We start from the raw sequence: 17,500 nt of genomic DNA on the forward strand, positions 1-17,500 counted from the left end.
ATAGTTTGATATTTAAGATTTCATACTGTGTCAGTAATTCATTTTAGGGAAACTTTGATAGCATCACGGAATTATTACTTGGAAACATAAAGAGGAAGTCTGTTTAAATAATCTTTGGAAACATAAAGAGGAAGTCCATTTAAACAAATAGAATCTATGGATATTCTTGGTTAAATTGGATTTACTTTACATTTTAAGTTAAAAGTTGAATTTGAAAGATTATGAGATTAACCGATCTTTAAATCTTTCTTCATTAAGTATATATAGCATGAATAATTTTTCTTTGGTTTAACATTCTTTAATATGATTATTTGTTTTCTGCCTAAAGGCCAATTATAAAGTTTTTTTGACAAAAATTATGATCACAGGTAAAATGCACCGATGATTTTTCTTAAAAACATATTTTTAAGCCTCATTAAAAAAACTTTTCTATTACATGTTTTAATGCTATATAATTGGCCAAGAATCAAATTAATGTTTTGGAATGTATATTGGTTTATTTTAGGTCAATTTCTGCAAAATAAATTTTCAAAGATGAAATTCACTGAAGATGTCTATAGATGTAGATTAAAGCTTCTTGTTTTGATTAAGATTTTAGCTAAGATAAATATGTTAGCTGTAGTTTTTCAATTCAAATAATATTCAGGAAAAAGTATATAATTAGCATGATTTAATTTGCTGGTAATTATCTTAAGATTTTAGCTTTAGAAAAATTAACTTATTAAATATGGGAACTAGGAAAGGCATTATTTTCATTTAGGGAACTGTTATAATGTTATTACAGTTTTTACATGAAGATAGTTATCTAGTATAATGTTATCTAGTATAGTGTCATTGAGGACTGTATTATTTGTAATATATACAGTATATTATACTTTGTTTAATAGTTTTCTTATCAGGGTCATATGAATTATGAAAATTCAGTCCACTGGCAAACAGATCTGATGTCTTTAAACTAAATGGTTTTGTCATTTAATTAGCGTTTGTGTCTGATATTCAAATTCCTAATTTTGTTCTTTTATTTTCCATAAAATATATGACCATACGCAATAATAGGGTAAGAAGATTGTTTTACTTTAATGTGCATTGAGTTTCTGGATATATGTGAAAATATTTGTAGTACTTAAAATATTTGGGGTTACCATAATATGCTTAAGAGAACTTTTGTCAATCACATTAAAAAGCTTTAGGTGATAAACAACTAATTGGTTTGAGAATTTCAAGACAGTATTTTGAACTCCCCTTCCCCAAAGAAATTTTGACTATTATAAAACTGTTCTGTATGGTTTTTCTCCTAATAATTTACAGTTAGGTTTTTCTGTGTGAATCTCATTATGTATTTTGTCCTTCCTGACACCTGCCCTGTTTTTATTTCCCCTCTATTACCTAATTTCAATGGTGGTACCACCACGTGCTGTTTCCCCCAAGCTAAAATCGTGGAATCATTTTTAACTTCCATTTTCCATCACCCACCATATCTAATCAGTCACAAGTCCTAAAAGTCAAAACAAGCAATGCTAACATCGATCCTCTATTCTCCATTTCCTTTCATGTTTTATTTATTCAGCGATGTTTATTGAGTGTCCATTATATGGCAGCTGCTTGCTGATGAGTACAGCAGGGAACAAAATGACAGTCTCATCCTCTGCTACTTATATCATAGCAGAGGAGATACACAATAAAAAAGTAAATAGTAAGACAATTACAAATTGTTATAATTCCTGTGTAGAAACTAAAGCGTGAAGATATGAATCAAGCAGGGGTCAGGGTGGGGGCAGGACACTACTTTGGCGAGGGCGGTTTGGATAGAGCTGATTTTGAACTAGCCATTCAGGGATTCTGGGCCTAGAGGATGGTAAATACAAAGGTCTGATGCCAGAAAGGATTTCACAGATTTCGAGAACAGAAAGGAGTTTAGTGCTGATGGAAGGCATTCATTAAGAGAGACTGGGCGGTAATGTGGGAGAGGCAGGCAGGAGGTTACTTACAGAATTCTACTGTTTTCAGAAAGGAGTTTGAATTTTTTTCTAAGAACAATGAGAGTGTTATAATTTCATTTATGTTTTCAAAATATCACTTTGGAGAGAATGGTAGAAAAGGAGAGATCAATTAGTAGGCCATTATAGTAGTCCCAGGTACAGACATGATGATAACTTGTAGGGTAGTATTAGTGGTAATGGAGGAAGATGAACAAATTTCAGGTATATTTTGGAAGTAGAACAAATGATGCTTACTGATGTGTTGAACGTAGGGAGCAAGTTTCATTTTAAAATGTCCTTGATGAAGTGGTAAAAGAGTATTATTCTTATCAAATGTCAGCTTTTGAGTATATGTCTTAATATGATATGTGAAATGGGAAGTGCGCTTAAAGTTCTACTGCAGCAAATCAAAGTTGTCTCAAGGAAAAGCATTTGTGCAGTTGTTTGAAGAGCAAGGTGAGTAGCTACTGTTTTCATGGAACACCGTGTTTACTTGAAAGCAAGACGGTATTCAGACAGGCATTTCATAGATATTTTTAGGAAAACAAACTGCCTGTCCTTTAAAGGAAAACAGCTGACACTATTTGTTGTTAATGATATTTGAACTTTTAAAGTGAAAATTAGAGTTTTGGAAAACCTGTATTCATCAGCATGACCTTGACATCTTCTTGGTATTTAAAGACTTTTTGGATGAGATTAGTGGTGATCTTGACTAATGTGATTTTTTAAATGGTATAATGAAATAGCCAATATTTAGAAGATCTGAATAACTCAGTGGACTAAAAATTTTCAGATGACCAATGTAAAAAATCTTGTATAATAAAGATCTATGCAAAGGGCAAGATAGACTATTGGATTTTAAGAGTATGAAGGTTCATAGAAATAATTTGAGTGTGCACACTGCAGTTTGAGAATCTGCCACCTGACAAATTTGGTATAATATGAAAGAAGAATATCTACAGTGATATAAAATGGTTATTAAAATACTTCTCTTTTTTTCACCTATACATTTGTGGAAGGACAGATTTTTTAATATATATTCATGTGCCACATAATGATGCTTTATGGACTGCATATGAAACTTATGGTTTCTTAAGATTGTAATGAAGATGAAGAATTCCTATTGCCTAGTGATATCATAGGTGTTGTAATGTTTGTAGTGCAGTGCATTACCTTTTCCATGTTTAGATACACAAATACCACTGTGTTTCAGTTGTCTATGGTATTCAGTATAATAACATGCTATACAGGTTTGTAGCCTAAGAGCAATAGGTTATACCATATAGTCTAGCTGTATAGTAGGCTATACCATCTATGTTTGTTGAAGTACACTCCATGATGTTCATACAGTGACAAAATCAACTAAGAATATATTTCTTAGCACATGTCCTCTTCATTGAGCAACATATGTCTGTACTTCAACCAAAACAATGTGTCTCAGCAGATTGAATGCAGAAACTTTTTCTATGAGGATAGATATTAAGTTTGCAAAATGTAAAACAATTCTTCCCTTCTAACTAACTTTTGGAAAATGTAGCTATTTATAATATATATAATATATACTACATAATACTAATATTCAGTATATACCTAGTACTATATGATACTGTATGTTATTGGTAAATAATTTAGTATGTATTTTTTAAATTTCTGAGTTTTAATTCCCAATATGGAGAATATAGATGGATTTAACCCACATAAACAAAAGGTCTTTAGAGACCTCAGGTAAAGAAATGTGGAGACCTAAAAGTTTGAGAATTGTGAGGCTGGGTCAATTGAGTAGATGGTGATATATGTAGAAATAAAAAAAGATTGGAGGAAAAGCAAGTTGTGTAGTGCATGAGAGGTGGAATCCTTTATTCCGGTGGAAGCACCAAGTGGACAGTTAGATATAGGTGTTTGTAGTTCAGAGCTCAGAATAGATACCTGCAGTGAAGATACAAATTTCAGAGTAACCATATAACAGCAGTATTCAAGGCCATGATCCTGGCCAGTCATGGTGGCTCACGCCTGAAATCCCAGCACTTTGGGAGGCTGAGGTGGGAGGATCACTTGAGCCCAGGAGTTCTAGATTAGCCACATAGTGTGACCCCATCTCTACAAAATTAAAAGGACATTATTCTGGACGACTTGAGAAGTGTGTAGGTTAAGATTCTAGTCTTGGAGCACTCCAGCATGTATAAGTTAAATAGAAAAGGGAACTTAGAATAGCTAGGAGAGAAACCAGGAGGATGTGACGAACAGAACATTTCAGGAAAGTGGGTTAGTTGTGTTGACAGCTGGTGGAGGATGAGTAAGAGGACCCTCATGATGGCTCTTGTCATCTCTTGTCTGTATTGGTGCAGTAGCCTGTTAACTGGCTTGCTTGCTTGTGGTTGTGCCCATCTGTCCTATTGCTAGAAAGATTGTCTTTCAAAGATAGTGAACTTCCCTCTCTTTCAGCTGCTTAAAACCTAACAATATCTCTCTCATTTCAAATGGATATCATAATTTTTTTTCCATAAACTGACACTTGTGTATTTTTAGATTAATCTTTTGCTACTAATTCCCCACCCAGTCTCCCACAACTTACCAACTTTAATTTGAAATTACTTTTAAAGTGGTGTGTACTATACTTTTTACTGTTTTCATGTGTTCTTTCCTCTTCTCAGAATTCCTCTCTTCCCTAGCTCATCTTTTCCTATTCATTATTTAAAACCCAATTCAGGCAGCACCTTCTTTGGGGAGTGTTTTTTTTGTTTGTTTGAAGATTGGTTGCCAGATTTGTTGAATGTGATGATAGTTTTTTCGTCATTGATTTTATACTTAATTTGTAGCAATAATTACTTGATTTTTCTTGACATGCATGTGTTCATTCATTCATTAAATAAATATTCAGCCACCTATTTTGTACCAGGTATTGATGTAAGCACTAGTGATACAGCTGTGGATGACACAAATGTGTCCCTGAAACATAGAACTTACAATCTGGAAGAGTGAATGCATATTAAAATATGTTATATATTAAAATATATTTTTCTTTCCATTTATGAAAGAATCAGTGGTGCGAGATAAACTATTTGGTCTTCCGAGGACATGATAAGTAATGGTGTTAAATCAGTATGTAAACATTGACATATTCTATAATAACCTTAAGAACCCACTGAAGGCTGGGTGTGGGGGCTCACCCCTGTAATCCCCGCACTTTGGGAGGCCAAGGCGGGTGGATCACCTGAGGTCAGGAGTTCCAGACCAGCCTGACCAACATGGTAAAACCCTATCTCTACTAAAAATACAAAATTTAGCTGGGTGTGGTGGCACACGCCTGTAATCCTAGCTACTCAAGAGGTTGAGGCAGGAGAATCACTTGAACCCAGGAGGCAGAGGTTTCAATGAGCCGCGATCACACTGCTGCACTCCAGCCTGGGTGGCAGAGCGAGATTGTGTCACATGGAATTATGTTAGATGTATTATGCAAATAATTTTTATTCATTGTACTTACTGTAATATGTACATGTTTTCATCCACAGTTCCTGCATCGTAACTCACATAACGCTTGTTACAACCTTTTGTTCTAATATTGGGGTGCCTCAGGGCTCAGAAGCAGGCCTCAGAAAATCTCTCTGTGACTTTCTCCTACCCTCTCACCTGCTTCTTTCTCTCCCGAAGGCAGGGGTCTTCCCCCACCTTTCTGTCTTGGAGATGGCCATAAAGAAATTCTCTGACCTGCTCTGTCTGATTGTAGATCTTAACACCTTCATTTCAGAAGGGGTTCTGTCCCATACTCTGGAGAAGGAATGCTGCACAAAGAGGCCAAGAAGAAGCTGAACAGACAGGCCTGGCTGGGTTTCCCCACTCAGTCTGTTAGTATTTGATCATATCTTTTTTGTCCAGTCACATTTCTGTATGGTTGTCAATCATGCCTAGCCAATGAAATCTCCACAAAAGGCCCAAGCAGCCGGGTTCAGTGCGCTTCCGGATAGCTGAACACATTGGAGGTTCCTGGAGTGTGTTGTGTCTGCGGAGGGCATGGAAGCTCTGCACCCCTTCCCCCATACTTGCCCCATGCATCTCTCCATCCATATGCTTTGTAATATTCTTTATAATAGACTGGTAAACATATTTCCCTTCCAGAGGTCTGTGAGCCGCTCTGGCAAATAAACCCAAAGAGGGGGACATGGGAACCCCAGCTTGAAGTGGGTTGGTCAGAAGTTCCAGAACTGATGGAAAGGGGGCAGTGGTCTTGTGGGACTGAGCCCTTAGCTTGTGGGATCTGGTGCTATTTCCAGGAAGATAGCGTTGGAATTGAATTGGAAGAAACCCAGCTAATGACCACTGCAGAACTGATTATTTGCTTGATATGTGGAGAGAAACCTCTACACATTTGGTCATGAAGTCTTATTGTGATTGTTGTGGTGTGAGAGCAGAGGAAAAACACAGTTTATGGTTTTTTTCACTCTTTTTAAGTTTAAATTCAATATGAGAAATTTATTGAGAGTTTTATTTCTGTGCAGAGGCTCCTTGACCTTCTTTATGGGATACCGTAGAAGTGAGTTCTTTATGTAGACTTCTAGAGTAAAACACTTTAAGTTTCTTTGAGTTTTGTATTTCTTTTTTCATGATTTTATTTACTTAGATATTGTCACTTATCAGTGCTGTAGCAAAACCACTTTATTATAACCTAGCACAGAGTTTCTCAAAATGTCTTCTTTGGATCAGTCAGACTGTGGGATATTTTAAAATGTTACACAAAGAAAACAAAGCAAAGAAGAAAGTTAAACTTTTACTAATTGCAGGCCTGCTTGGATCCTTTGCTATGCTATTCACTATGACTCTTCAAGAGAGATTCTTATAAAAAATAGTATTTCATAGGGGTCTTTGACCAAGAAACTCTTTTCTTTTTTTTCATGGAATATCTTGTGAAACTGTCTGTGGGACACTAGGTATGAAATGCTGATTTTAATATTGGATTTCATGCTAAAAGGTATTTGGATTCACTTCTAGAATTATCCTTCATCCTCCTCCCCTCCTTGAATCCCATACTGTATAAACATGATTATTTATCATGACCAAGTGGGATTCATCCTAGAAATGAATACTGGTTTAATATTCAAAATTGAATCAACACAATTCAACATTTTAACATTAAAAAAGAAAAACCATGTAATAATTTCGATAGACACAAAATTTTTTATAAAATCTAACATCTATTCTTTGTAAAACTTCCAGCAAACAATAGAAGGGAATTATCAACCTGATAAATCAGGGCATATATAGAAAATGTATAGCTAACATAATACTTATTGGTGACAGATCTAATACTTTTTTCCTAAGATTAGGAGCAAGGCAAGGATGTCTGCTCTCTACTTCTATTCATTGTACTGGAGGTTCTATCTGTTGTAGTAAGGCAAAAAACTACAGAAAAGCTAGTTGGACTAATATGCAAGTTTAGGAATTTTGCAAGATACAGGGGCAATATGCAAAAATGTTTTATTCCTATACATTAATAACAATCAGAAAATTGAATTAAAAAACTCCACCTTTATAGTAGTATCAAAAAATATAAAACAGTAAATAATCTGAAAAGAGAGTGAAAGACCAGTATAATGAAACTGGAAGCCATTATCGAAAGAAACTTAAAATAAATGAGGTATTCTGTGTTCATGGGTTTGAAGACCCCATATTATTAACATGTCAGTTCTCTCCAAATTGATCTTTAAAGTTGACGTAATCCCAGTCAAAATCCGAGCAGTTTTTTAGAAAATCGAAACAAGCAGATTGATTTTACAATTCGTATTAAAATCAGACATGTAATTAAGTAGATATCAAGACTTTATAATAAGCTATAGTAATTAATACTGTAGTTTTATATAGAGTAGTAATAGTACGTGTAGTAGGTACACTATAGGGGAGTACTACACTATATAGTGTAGTATTGGTGTTAGTGCAGATAGATAGACCAGTGGAACAGCAAAGAAAGTGCAAATATATATATGTGTGTGTGTATATATATAAACACATGATCATTTGGTATATGACAAAGATGACACAGCAGCAGTGCAGTGTGGTAAAGGATAATCTTTTCAATATATCATTTGAGGTCAGTTGGATATCCGTAAAGAAAAACAAAGATTGACTTTGACTTATATCATAAAAAAAACTTAATTCCAGATGGTTTGTAGATCTAAATATTAAAGGTTAAAAAAATAAACCTTACATTAGAAAATAATATGAGAACTTAGAGTAGAAAATAATTCATAAATAGTACACAAAGCATTAATCATAAAGAAAAGATTAATTACTTAGACCACATTAAAATTATGAATTTCTTTTTTTTTTTTTTTGAGACGGAGTCTAGCTCTGTAGCCCAGGCTGGAGTGCAGTGGTGCCATCTTGGCTCACTGCAAGCTCCCCCTCCTGTATTCACACCATTCTCCTGCCTCAGCCTCCTGAGTAGCTGGGACTACAGGCGCCAACCACCACGCCTGGCTAAGTTTTTTGTATTTTTAGTAGAGACAGGGTTTCACTGTGTTAGACAGGATGATCTTGATCTTCTGACCTCCTGATCCACCCGCCTCAGCCCCACAAAGTGCTGGGATTACAGGCGTGAGCCACTGCGTCCAGCCATGAATTTCTATGCATTAGTTCATGGAAAGACACCATTGGAAAGGTTTTAAAAAGACAAGTCACAGGGTAGAAGAAGAAATTTGTAATACAAATGAACCATGCCCAGAATATTTGTATTGGTTTTTAAAGCGTATGATGAAGTGAAGATGTGTTTTAGTTGTTCCATCAGTTAATCCCATTTAAAAGGGACCGTAGTTTTTTGAGTCTCAGATTTTGGTCATAAAGTAACATTTATAAAGAACCTAGAAACACGTGGTATTGAGTAGAATCAGTGCAAATGTAGTTCCTGGAGTGTAAGGGCTGTGCATGATTAATATTTCAATTTTTGAGTCTTGTGCGATACCTGACACGTAATTACCCTCAGCCTAGTTTACGGAACCAATGGATGAATGCTTTATAATTACAAAGTATGCATAAAAGAGGAGACACTCAAATGAGGACTGGCCTTTGAAGTTTAAATTAAAAAAATCACAGTAAGCAGTTGGATAAAAGAATAAAAGTACTAACATTTTTAGGATAAGGTGCATTTTAGGGATGTAAAACATTGAACTTTATAGGGAGTGTACTCTGATACTTATCTTCTAATAGTGGCTGGGTAGAGGAAAGTATCTTTGATTTAAAAGGCGGAATGGAGAAGAAAGAATTTCATCTCAGGAAACAGGATTTTCTAAGCAAATAATGCTTTTGGAGAAGTGGAAATGGTTGAGACTGAATATTTGTGGGAGCTAACTGGAGCTTGGATTTAGCAAATGGCAGAAGAGTGTGGTGTATCTCAGTGAATTTTTGAAGCATCAGGTAAATCTCTAGCATTTGAATGCATGTGTCAGGCGTATGATAAATGATGTGAATTGGTAATGATTACATTATTTAAATTTCAACTTTACATTTTTGCAGGGTTCTAAAGTTCCTGTTGCTTCAGACAATGGATGAGCAATCACAAGGAATGCAAGGGCCGCCCATTCCTCAGTTCCAACCACAGGTAATTTATCCTAATTAAGGTGGGCAGAAGTATATATAATCTATGTTAAATATGTGTAAGCAAGTAGTACATTTACAGTTGCTTTAGGAAATAAAGTAGCACAAAAGTACTAATTTTGAGTTTCCAGGTTTTAATCAGCATTTTTTTTTTTTTTTTTTGCTTTGTTTTCAGTTTTGTTTATGGCTTTTAGGTATAATTGTTTTAGGTGTAATTAGTACACTTTTAGATATAATTATTTAGGTGTAATATATTATTTATTTTAATTGATACAGTACAATTGCACATATTTTGGGGTGCAGTTTGCCATTTCTATAGAAATATTTATTTTAAAATGTTGTTTGATAATGCTTAGTTCCCGTTTACAAACATGAAAACAAAAAGGCGGCTTTAGCTTTTAACTTTATTTGAATGACCTGTAAGTTCTGACCATTAGTATTAGGTTTAGGGGAGGAAGAGAAAAAAAAAAAAAGATGAGACTGTGCCTAAGTTTGGGAGTGCCAGTACATTTTGTACCTGCCCCTGCTTTAGTGGGCTGATCTTGCCTTGCCCACAGCTGCCTTCCATGATGGTTACTTTTCTCTCCCTCTCACTTGTAGTGTATTTCTCCTGTGATATATTTGCTTATTTCTTGTATTTAATAACATAAAATGAGGTGAAAAAATCTTTTAGTAAAAAATGTACACATATTCATTATTTAGCATCCTGCATTCAGTGTGAATGCTTGTCATAAAGCTAATGTGTAATGACATGTTTAAAATAACAGTCACCACCCCATGTCAGGGCGATACCTCATTTTTATTGCTGTTGTTCCTGAAGACTGTATTTCTCAGCTTGGTGTTTGAGGCATTCTACAATATGTCTCACATACACTCTGCTAGCCTTGTCCCAGTTTTGTTTGGATAGTATTTCTGAAAACATTTGGGCAATTGGTAAGTGTTCTTTCACAAGAGTTCTATAGTCAAATAGGTTTAGGAGACTTGGGGAAAACAGCAACTTTGTGGCAGTACTTCCTCAGAGCCTTTCCTACACTAGTGTGCATTGTGAATGAATTTTAAAGAGTGGTATAGGCTTTAGTGTTTTCCAAACTTAATTTGTCTATGGAATCCTTTTTTTATTTTTAGTGCATCTATTGACTTCTCGCAGAAGCACTGTTCAGAGAATAACCATCTATAAAAAAATGATCTTTTCTGCTTCTGTGACTTTGTTCATTTTGTACCCTCCATCTTCCCCTCCAATTTTCTAAATCCTGCCCGTCCTTTAAGAACCATCAACAAAGCCGTCTCTACCATAAAGCTTTGTCTGATCCTGTGAAAGCAGTATCTTTCCTTGGAAATGTGGTGGTATCTTCTTTGCATCTCTCTTCTGGTGTTTCTGATACTTTGGTGTCATTTTTATATGGGCATTTTTTTTATCTCTCTTACTAGATTAAAATCTCCTTGAGGGAAAGGACTGTGTCTTACTTACCTTGGATGCCCTGTGGTACTTCAGTTTCTCACATGTAGCAGGGGCTCAATAAGAATATGTAATTGAAACCATCCAGGGACTCAATGAAATGAGTCCTTTACTTAATTGCGCTATTACATTGCTTTTCTTTGTTATACCTGTCTGAATTCTCTATATTGAGTAAAAAGACCCCTTAGCTTAAAGTAAGACCAATATTTTAATTTCAAGAAGATTTTTTTTTAAAGTCCCCATATATATTTATGTTATGGTCATAAATTATATTATCAAGATTATAATAAACATATCTATTAAATATAGACCTCTTAGGACTCATTTTACACACATATACAAACATTATTATTTCATATTATATTATTTCCAGCAAAGACAACAAAATAACACCTCTAAAAACTAGGTAGTTCATGTTTTGAGATTTTGAGATTCACAGTTTTTAACAACCTTCTATTTCAAAGAGGAAAAAAATAAGCGCTTTCATTTTTGCCTCCTACTGACTCACCAACCAGGAAAGGTCGGATTGGCAGTAGGAGGGAAAAATAAAAGTGATTGTTTTCCTGTGAGACACTGGGCTGCCCCACAGTATAAATTTCAAAATTATAGAAGCGGTTCTGCATTTCTTTTCACACTGTTCCTTTCGTTTATGCCTCCTGCTGCTACTCCTGTGTGGGTGGACCTCTTTCCCTGTTGGAAACAGGCAAGTGTCATCCCAGGTTCTAGCTGCCTTGTGGCAGGTGGGGGAAGGGAGATAGATTTCTTTTTCCTCCTCTCTGCATTCACACTGATGGTGTGAGACAGTGAAAGAAAGATTACCTGACAGGAGCTTATAGGCATTATTGCTTATTAAGTCTTTGAAAAACGTTACTGCTCTCAGTAGCATTATTTTAGAAGACTGGGAAAGGACAGCCTCTGCTCAGCTTTGACAACCTTTTTTTGTTTTGTTCCACACCACTGACCTGAGTAATGGGGGTGATATGGCAACATCTGGTTAGCCCAGTGACTTCTTTCACTTTTGTAGTAGAAGTCTGGGTATAAACAGAAAACTAAGGAAGTCAGGTTTCTGAGTGTCAAATACCAATTCCCTGTTATAATTATAAGTGATATCTTGGCATGTCCATTCTTTTTCTTGTTTCAAAGTGAATACTCTCACTCCATAATGCATAATATGTGGACTCATTTTTGGTACAGTATAAGTTCCTTTTGTTTTGTTTTAGAATGTGAGATTTGTGTTTCTTTATTAATGTATTTTGAAATTTTTTCTATCAGCTCCACTCTTTCCTACCCTCCCTTTTCTCCCTCCTTTCTTGTTTTCTTCCACTAGCATCTAGAAGGTACTGAAAGGATATTTTGACTAGATTCTTGTTCTGTATATTTTCATTGCCTTTGGACTCTTGTTTGTGGAATGGTGGATTTAGCTTTTTTTTTTTTTTTAAAATTCAAATTGTATAAAAGGTGCTGACTGGGAAATAGTAGTATTTTACTCTTTACTATAAGACTAATTTTAAACAATGGAAGTTTACAGTTAACATTTTGTGAGTATTTTGATTTATGGTTATTGGCTGAAGATGGCTATGGTAGAGTCACATTTTTTCCAAAAAGTTAATTATAAACTAATTATAATCAGAGTACAATTTTAAGAATTTTTATGAGTTATTGGAAGGAGGATTAATTTTCATTGTGATGTGATCAGAGGCCTAGGTTATTTTTGTTGTTGTTGTTTTTTAATTTGAAGATAGTGTAATACTTTGGCTACTTACGATAGAGAAAAGACATGTCACTCAGATCTATGGGTAGAAAAACAGATATTCCTTATTCTTACAGTGTGGAAAGTATGAAAATCTTATCTTGGAGTCTTGCAACTTAACCAGTAAGGTAGACTGACCATTCCTTTAAGCTTCATGGCAGTTCAGCCTGTAATCCATTTACTATTTTGCATCTCTGTGAAGTGAATGTGTAGGGATGAAATAAAGTTTACCTTGAGTAGCATGTTCAGGGTAGTAATCAGGGTTCATTGTAGGCCAGCCAGAAAGAAAGTATCCCACTCTATTGGATATGAATTTTAGACTCGATAACTGTATTACCTTCTTTATTCTCTAGCTTATCTTCTGGAGTTACTTTCTTTGTGAAATAAGTGTCATTTAACTTGTTTATTTTGGTCAACTGATTTTGCCAACATGTTTGTCATAGGCATTGAGCAGAGTACTTCTATTTTTGGAAGTCTTTACAGAAATTTAGATGTTACATTCTCCTAGTAACAGTTTCCTTCTTTGAATAACTTTATTGATGGTACAGAATGAGCAATAGCTTTTTTGAGGAAAGAGGACTCTTGCTGTAGGTTAAATTTATGGCCATGAAACTCAAGTAAAGCCCAATGCTGCTCAGCAATCATCCTTAACTCATCCACTCCCTACTTTCCTGGCTCCAAACTCTCCCACTTGATACCTTTTCTGTCCTCAAACCCATAACATGTCCTTTCCTCATCCTAGCTCTAAGCTGATGCCCTTGCTCCTGTTTTACTGAAGAAACTGAAGCAGTCAGAAGAAAACCTCCACAGTCTCCTACCATAGTTGTCCTCCTCCCAGAGTCTGTATTCACACCGTCTGCCTTTTCTGTTGTTACCAGATGAACTATCCACACTGCTCTCAAAGGCCAACCCTCCCATGTGCACCCCCTATACTGGGTCTGTGCTACTATGCTATTATTTCTCCCCTCTAAACAACAAAATGAAACAAAAGAAAACCCCTTAAACAGTCTATTACTCTTCCTTCCAGTTGACCTATTTCTCCGCTCCCTTTTATAGCAAAGATCCCAGAAAGGTTTTTCTGTAGTTCAGTCTCCCATTTCTCCTTTCTCTCTAAAATCTACTCTAATTAACCTCTCTACCCCATTGTGCCACCTAAGCTGCTCCTGTCAAGTCACAGTTATCTCTCCTGCTCCATCCAGTGCCAGTTTTCAGGCCTCATTTTACTTAGCAGCTGCTTTTGATAGACTTGATTATGCTCTCTTCTTTGAAACCTGTTCTTCACTTGGCTTCCAGGAATCTTGTTGTTTTCTTGTCTTAATGGTCCCTCTATTGATTTCTTCTCACCTTCTGAGAAGGTGACACTTAACAGTGGAGTGCCCACTAAGGCTCTAAGGCTCAGTTCCCTAGAGCTCTTTTCTCTCTATGTCCCTTACTTTGTGTTCTCTTCCAGTCTCATGATTCCATGCTGGTGACTCTTAAATTTGTATCTCAACCTGGACCTCTGCCCCAAATTCCAAACTCATATACCATTTGCCTACTTGGCATCAAATTTGCATGTTTCAACCCTAATGCGGCCCAAACCGAACTCTAAATATTTCCCTCTAGACTGACAACCCACCATCTTCTCCTTCTCAGTAGGAAGTCTATCCTTCCAGTTGCCGAAGCTAAAACTCTTAGAGCCGTTACTAACTTCGTTCTGTTTCTCTGATCTCATATTTAATGTTAGCATTCACCATAGGCTGAAGCTTTAAAATATGTTTAGAATTTAAGCACTTCTTTTCTTCTCCACTGCTGCTACTCTGAAGTTACTTTAATCTTTCACCTATCTTAATGCAGTATCTTCCTAATTGATCTCTTTGTTTTCATCCTTGCTCCTTTCCCCTTTAATCTATTCCCAACAGCAATATTTCAGTCACATCTGTTTAAAGCCTTTCAGTAGTTTCCCATTGGCTTGCTCATTCATCTTCTTCAAGTATATACTTTAATATCACCTTCTTGATCACTCAATGAAAATGGAACCTTCCCACTCACCCAGTATGTCCACCCTGCCATATTTTTCTCCATAGAATGTATCACCTTATCACTTATTTTGTTCATTGTTTTTCTTCTCTTAGGTATAAGCTCTCTCCCTAGTCCCAGCATGGTACACATAGTAGTCCCAGCATGGTACACATAGTACACATTCAATAAATATTTGTTGAGTGAACAACTTGGTTTCAAATCAACCTGTCCTCTTTCTTTATGAGCCCTGTTTTTAAAATGAGTATTAAAATATATAAATATCTTCAGAATTTGTCTTTCATTATACATGTAACCACTTTTTTAAAATTATATATTTGTTTATTGCCTTTTAGTGTCTTTGTGCTATATCCCCTCCAGTAATATTTGTGGAATAAATGAATAAATTGTTAACAACCACTTTTACTCTCTGTCTCTGTCTTTCCGTAAAAGGCTTTTTCTCTCCATATTTAACTTTATCAGGTATAGCTGGTCGTGCTCATAGGGAAGTAGGGGAGATGGGAGTATCTTTGACAGTAATTAATTATCTTGCTCATGATAACATAGAAGAGATAATCAGTATTTTTGGTTACATCATATGGATGTAATAATTATTATGCTGGTAATATAACTTATGACAATTAAATGCTACAAATACCAGGGTCTTATACATTTAATTAGATAACTGATTATATTTGGTCACTCATTTTTCTTACACAATAGTAAAATTTCCTCCTTTGATAAAAGGCCAGTTTTAATGATTAATGGCATGTTGTCTAAACTGATGTAAGTCTCTGACACTTAGGAAACTTTAGGAATAGATTACATTTGACATAGTTAAAAAATTTTAGGGAGATAATTTTTCAAATAGGAAGAAGCACGAATAATTAGGTCTTGGTGGCACATATGGTGTTTTTTTGTTTATTTGCCTTTTTTGGTTTCCAGTGAGGTCTGTAGAAAATATGACAGAAAGTCTGTAGAATACATGATAGAAAGGATATTCTGGTTTGTGCAGCTTGGAGGTGGGTAACACCTTCTTAAAGATAAAAGATAATAGCATGAGCTTTATTGCTAAATAAAATTTGAAAGTTATTTTAAAGTTTTGTTGGTTTTAAATTTTGGAGAAATGCAACAATATAATATAAAATATAAGGTAGTTTATTTAATTAAGTAGCACAGGAAAATCACCAGTAAGAGATGAATTTGCAGTAACAATGAAAACCTTATTAATGGTGTTAATTATTGTAATTAATACTGGCTTGTATATTAAATCATTGATAACAATACCTCGAGGAATTATCAGGACATAATTTTCTCTCTGGGGAGACTATTGAGTTCATGCTGTGACTCTTCTAATTTCCCCAGAGAGGGTTATCATCATAATGTTATCCTGAATTATCTTATTGCTCAGTAAGTGTCCTTGCCTTCAAATTTAAAGCAAATTAAGAAATTAATTTAGTCTTGGGAAGTTATTGTTTAAGGAGTCTGCACCTGTAAAAATAAGAACCAGTGGCAAACGGAATGAATTTTATTTTCAGATGAAAAGTATCTGTGTGAAGGAAACTCGGTAAACACAGACCGATATGTAGAAGTTAATCCCAATTAGTTAGTAAGATCTCTTGTTAATGTGATTAGAGTGTATTCACATCAAAAAAAAAAAGTTTGTTAATAAGAATCCAGAACAGTATACTGATTCTCTACTAGATTCTACTTAGAGCTTGTAGATAATTATAGTCATGCACTATGTATTTTGGGCCTTTTACATTCATTTAGTTCTTTCAAATACATTAACAGAGTTAGTATTTATTCTCTACTTCATGGCGTTTCGATAAAAAGCTAAGAAAAAAAAACCCTTTGGACTCTACCTTTGAGAAACTCAGTGTCTGGAAGGAGAAATGTATATACATACTTGACCCCGGAACAACAAGAGGGTAGTTTGTGCAGCTAAAAACCCATATATAACTTTGACTCCCTAAAAACTTAACTATAAATAGCCTACTGTTGACTAGAAGCCTTATTGATAATAGAAACAGTCAATTAACACATGCTTTGTATGTTTTGTCTATTACATAATGTATTCCTACAATAAACTACAGAAAAGGAAATGTTAATAAGGAAATCATAAAGAAGAGAAATGATAGTTAATATTCATTAAGTGGAAAGTAGATCTTCATCTTTATCCTCATTGTCTTTGCATTGGGTAGGCAGAGGAGAAGGGGAAAGAGAAGGGGTTTCTTGCTGTCTCAGGGAGGGGAGAAGTAGAAGAAAATCCACGTATAAGTGGATCTGCACAGTTCAAACTTGTATTGTTCAAGAGTCAGCTGTATAAACAAATAATTATAAGTATGTGTGATCCAGGACCCAACATGGTGCCTGAGTTTGTATGTGTCTTGATAGAATTGAATGACTACTGTCAATTGCTACAGAAACAGAGGTAGAAGCCAATAAAAGCTGCCTGAGCGAGTTGAAGATGATTCCTTAGAAGAGCTGACATGGAACTGAATCCCAAAGATGAGCTGTGATTTGCTGGGTGTGAAAAAGGAAGTTGTTCAGAAGGCATGGGAATAAGCAAGTGCAATGCCATGGGCATGAGGCCAGAGTTCACAGTGCACTTGGGAAATACATGGTGCAGCTGGTGGAGGGGGCCATAGCGAGGTGCAAAAGTGACTTGAAAAGCCTTCTGTCGTAGATAAGGCATCATTATCCTCATTTGATAGTGGAAGAAACAAAGTGGGG

General features: G+C 35.4%; 1 protein-coding gene across 1 annotated transcript in view; it reads left to right on the forward strand.

Annotated features, from left to right (window-relative positions):
* The window catches only part of NEK7 (NIMA related kinase 7), a 155,672-nt gene that overhangs the window by 62,056 nt on the left and 76,116 nt on the right, over positions 1-17,500 (forward strand). Inside the window, 1 exon segment of the mRNA XM_017896562.1 lies at positions 9,480-9,564. Within this exon segment, the coding sequence (XP_017752051.1) occupies positions 9,508-9,564 (57 nt within the window). The 5' untranslated portion in view covers positions 9,480-9,507.

Source organism: Rhinopithecus bieti, unplaced genomic scaffold, assembly GCF_001698545.2.
Source record: "Rhinopithecus bieti isolate Rb0 unplaced genomic scaffold, ASM169854v2 scaffold_24392, whole genome shotgun sequence".
Lineage (NCBI taxonomy): Eukaryota > Metazoa > Chordata > Mammalia > Primates > Cercopithecidae > Rhinopithecus > Rhinopithecus bieti.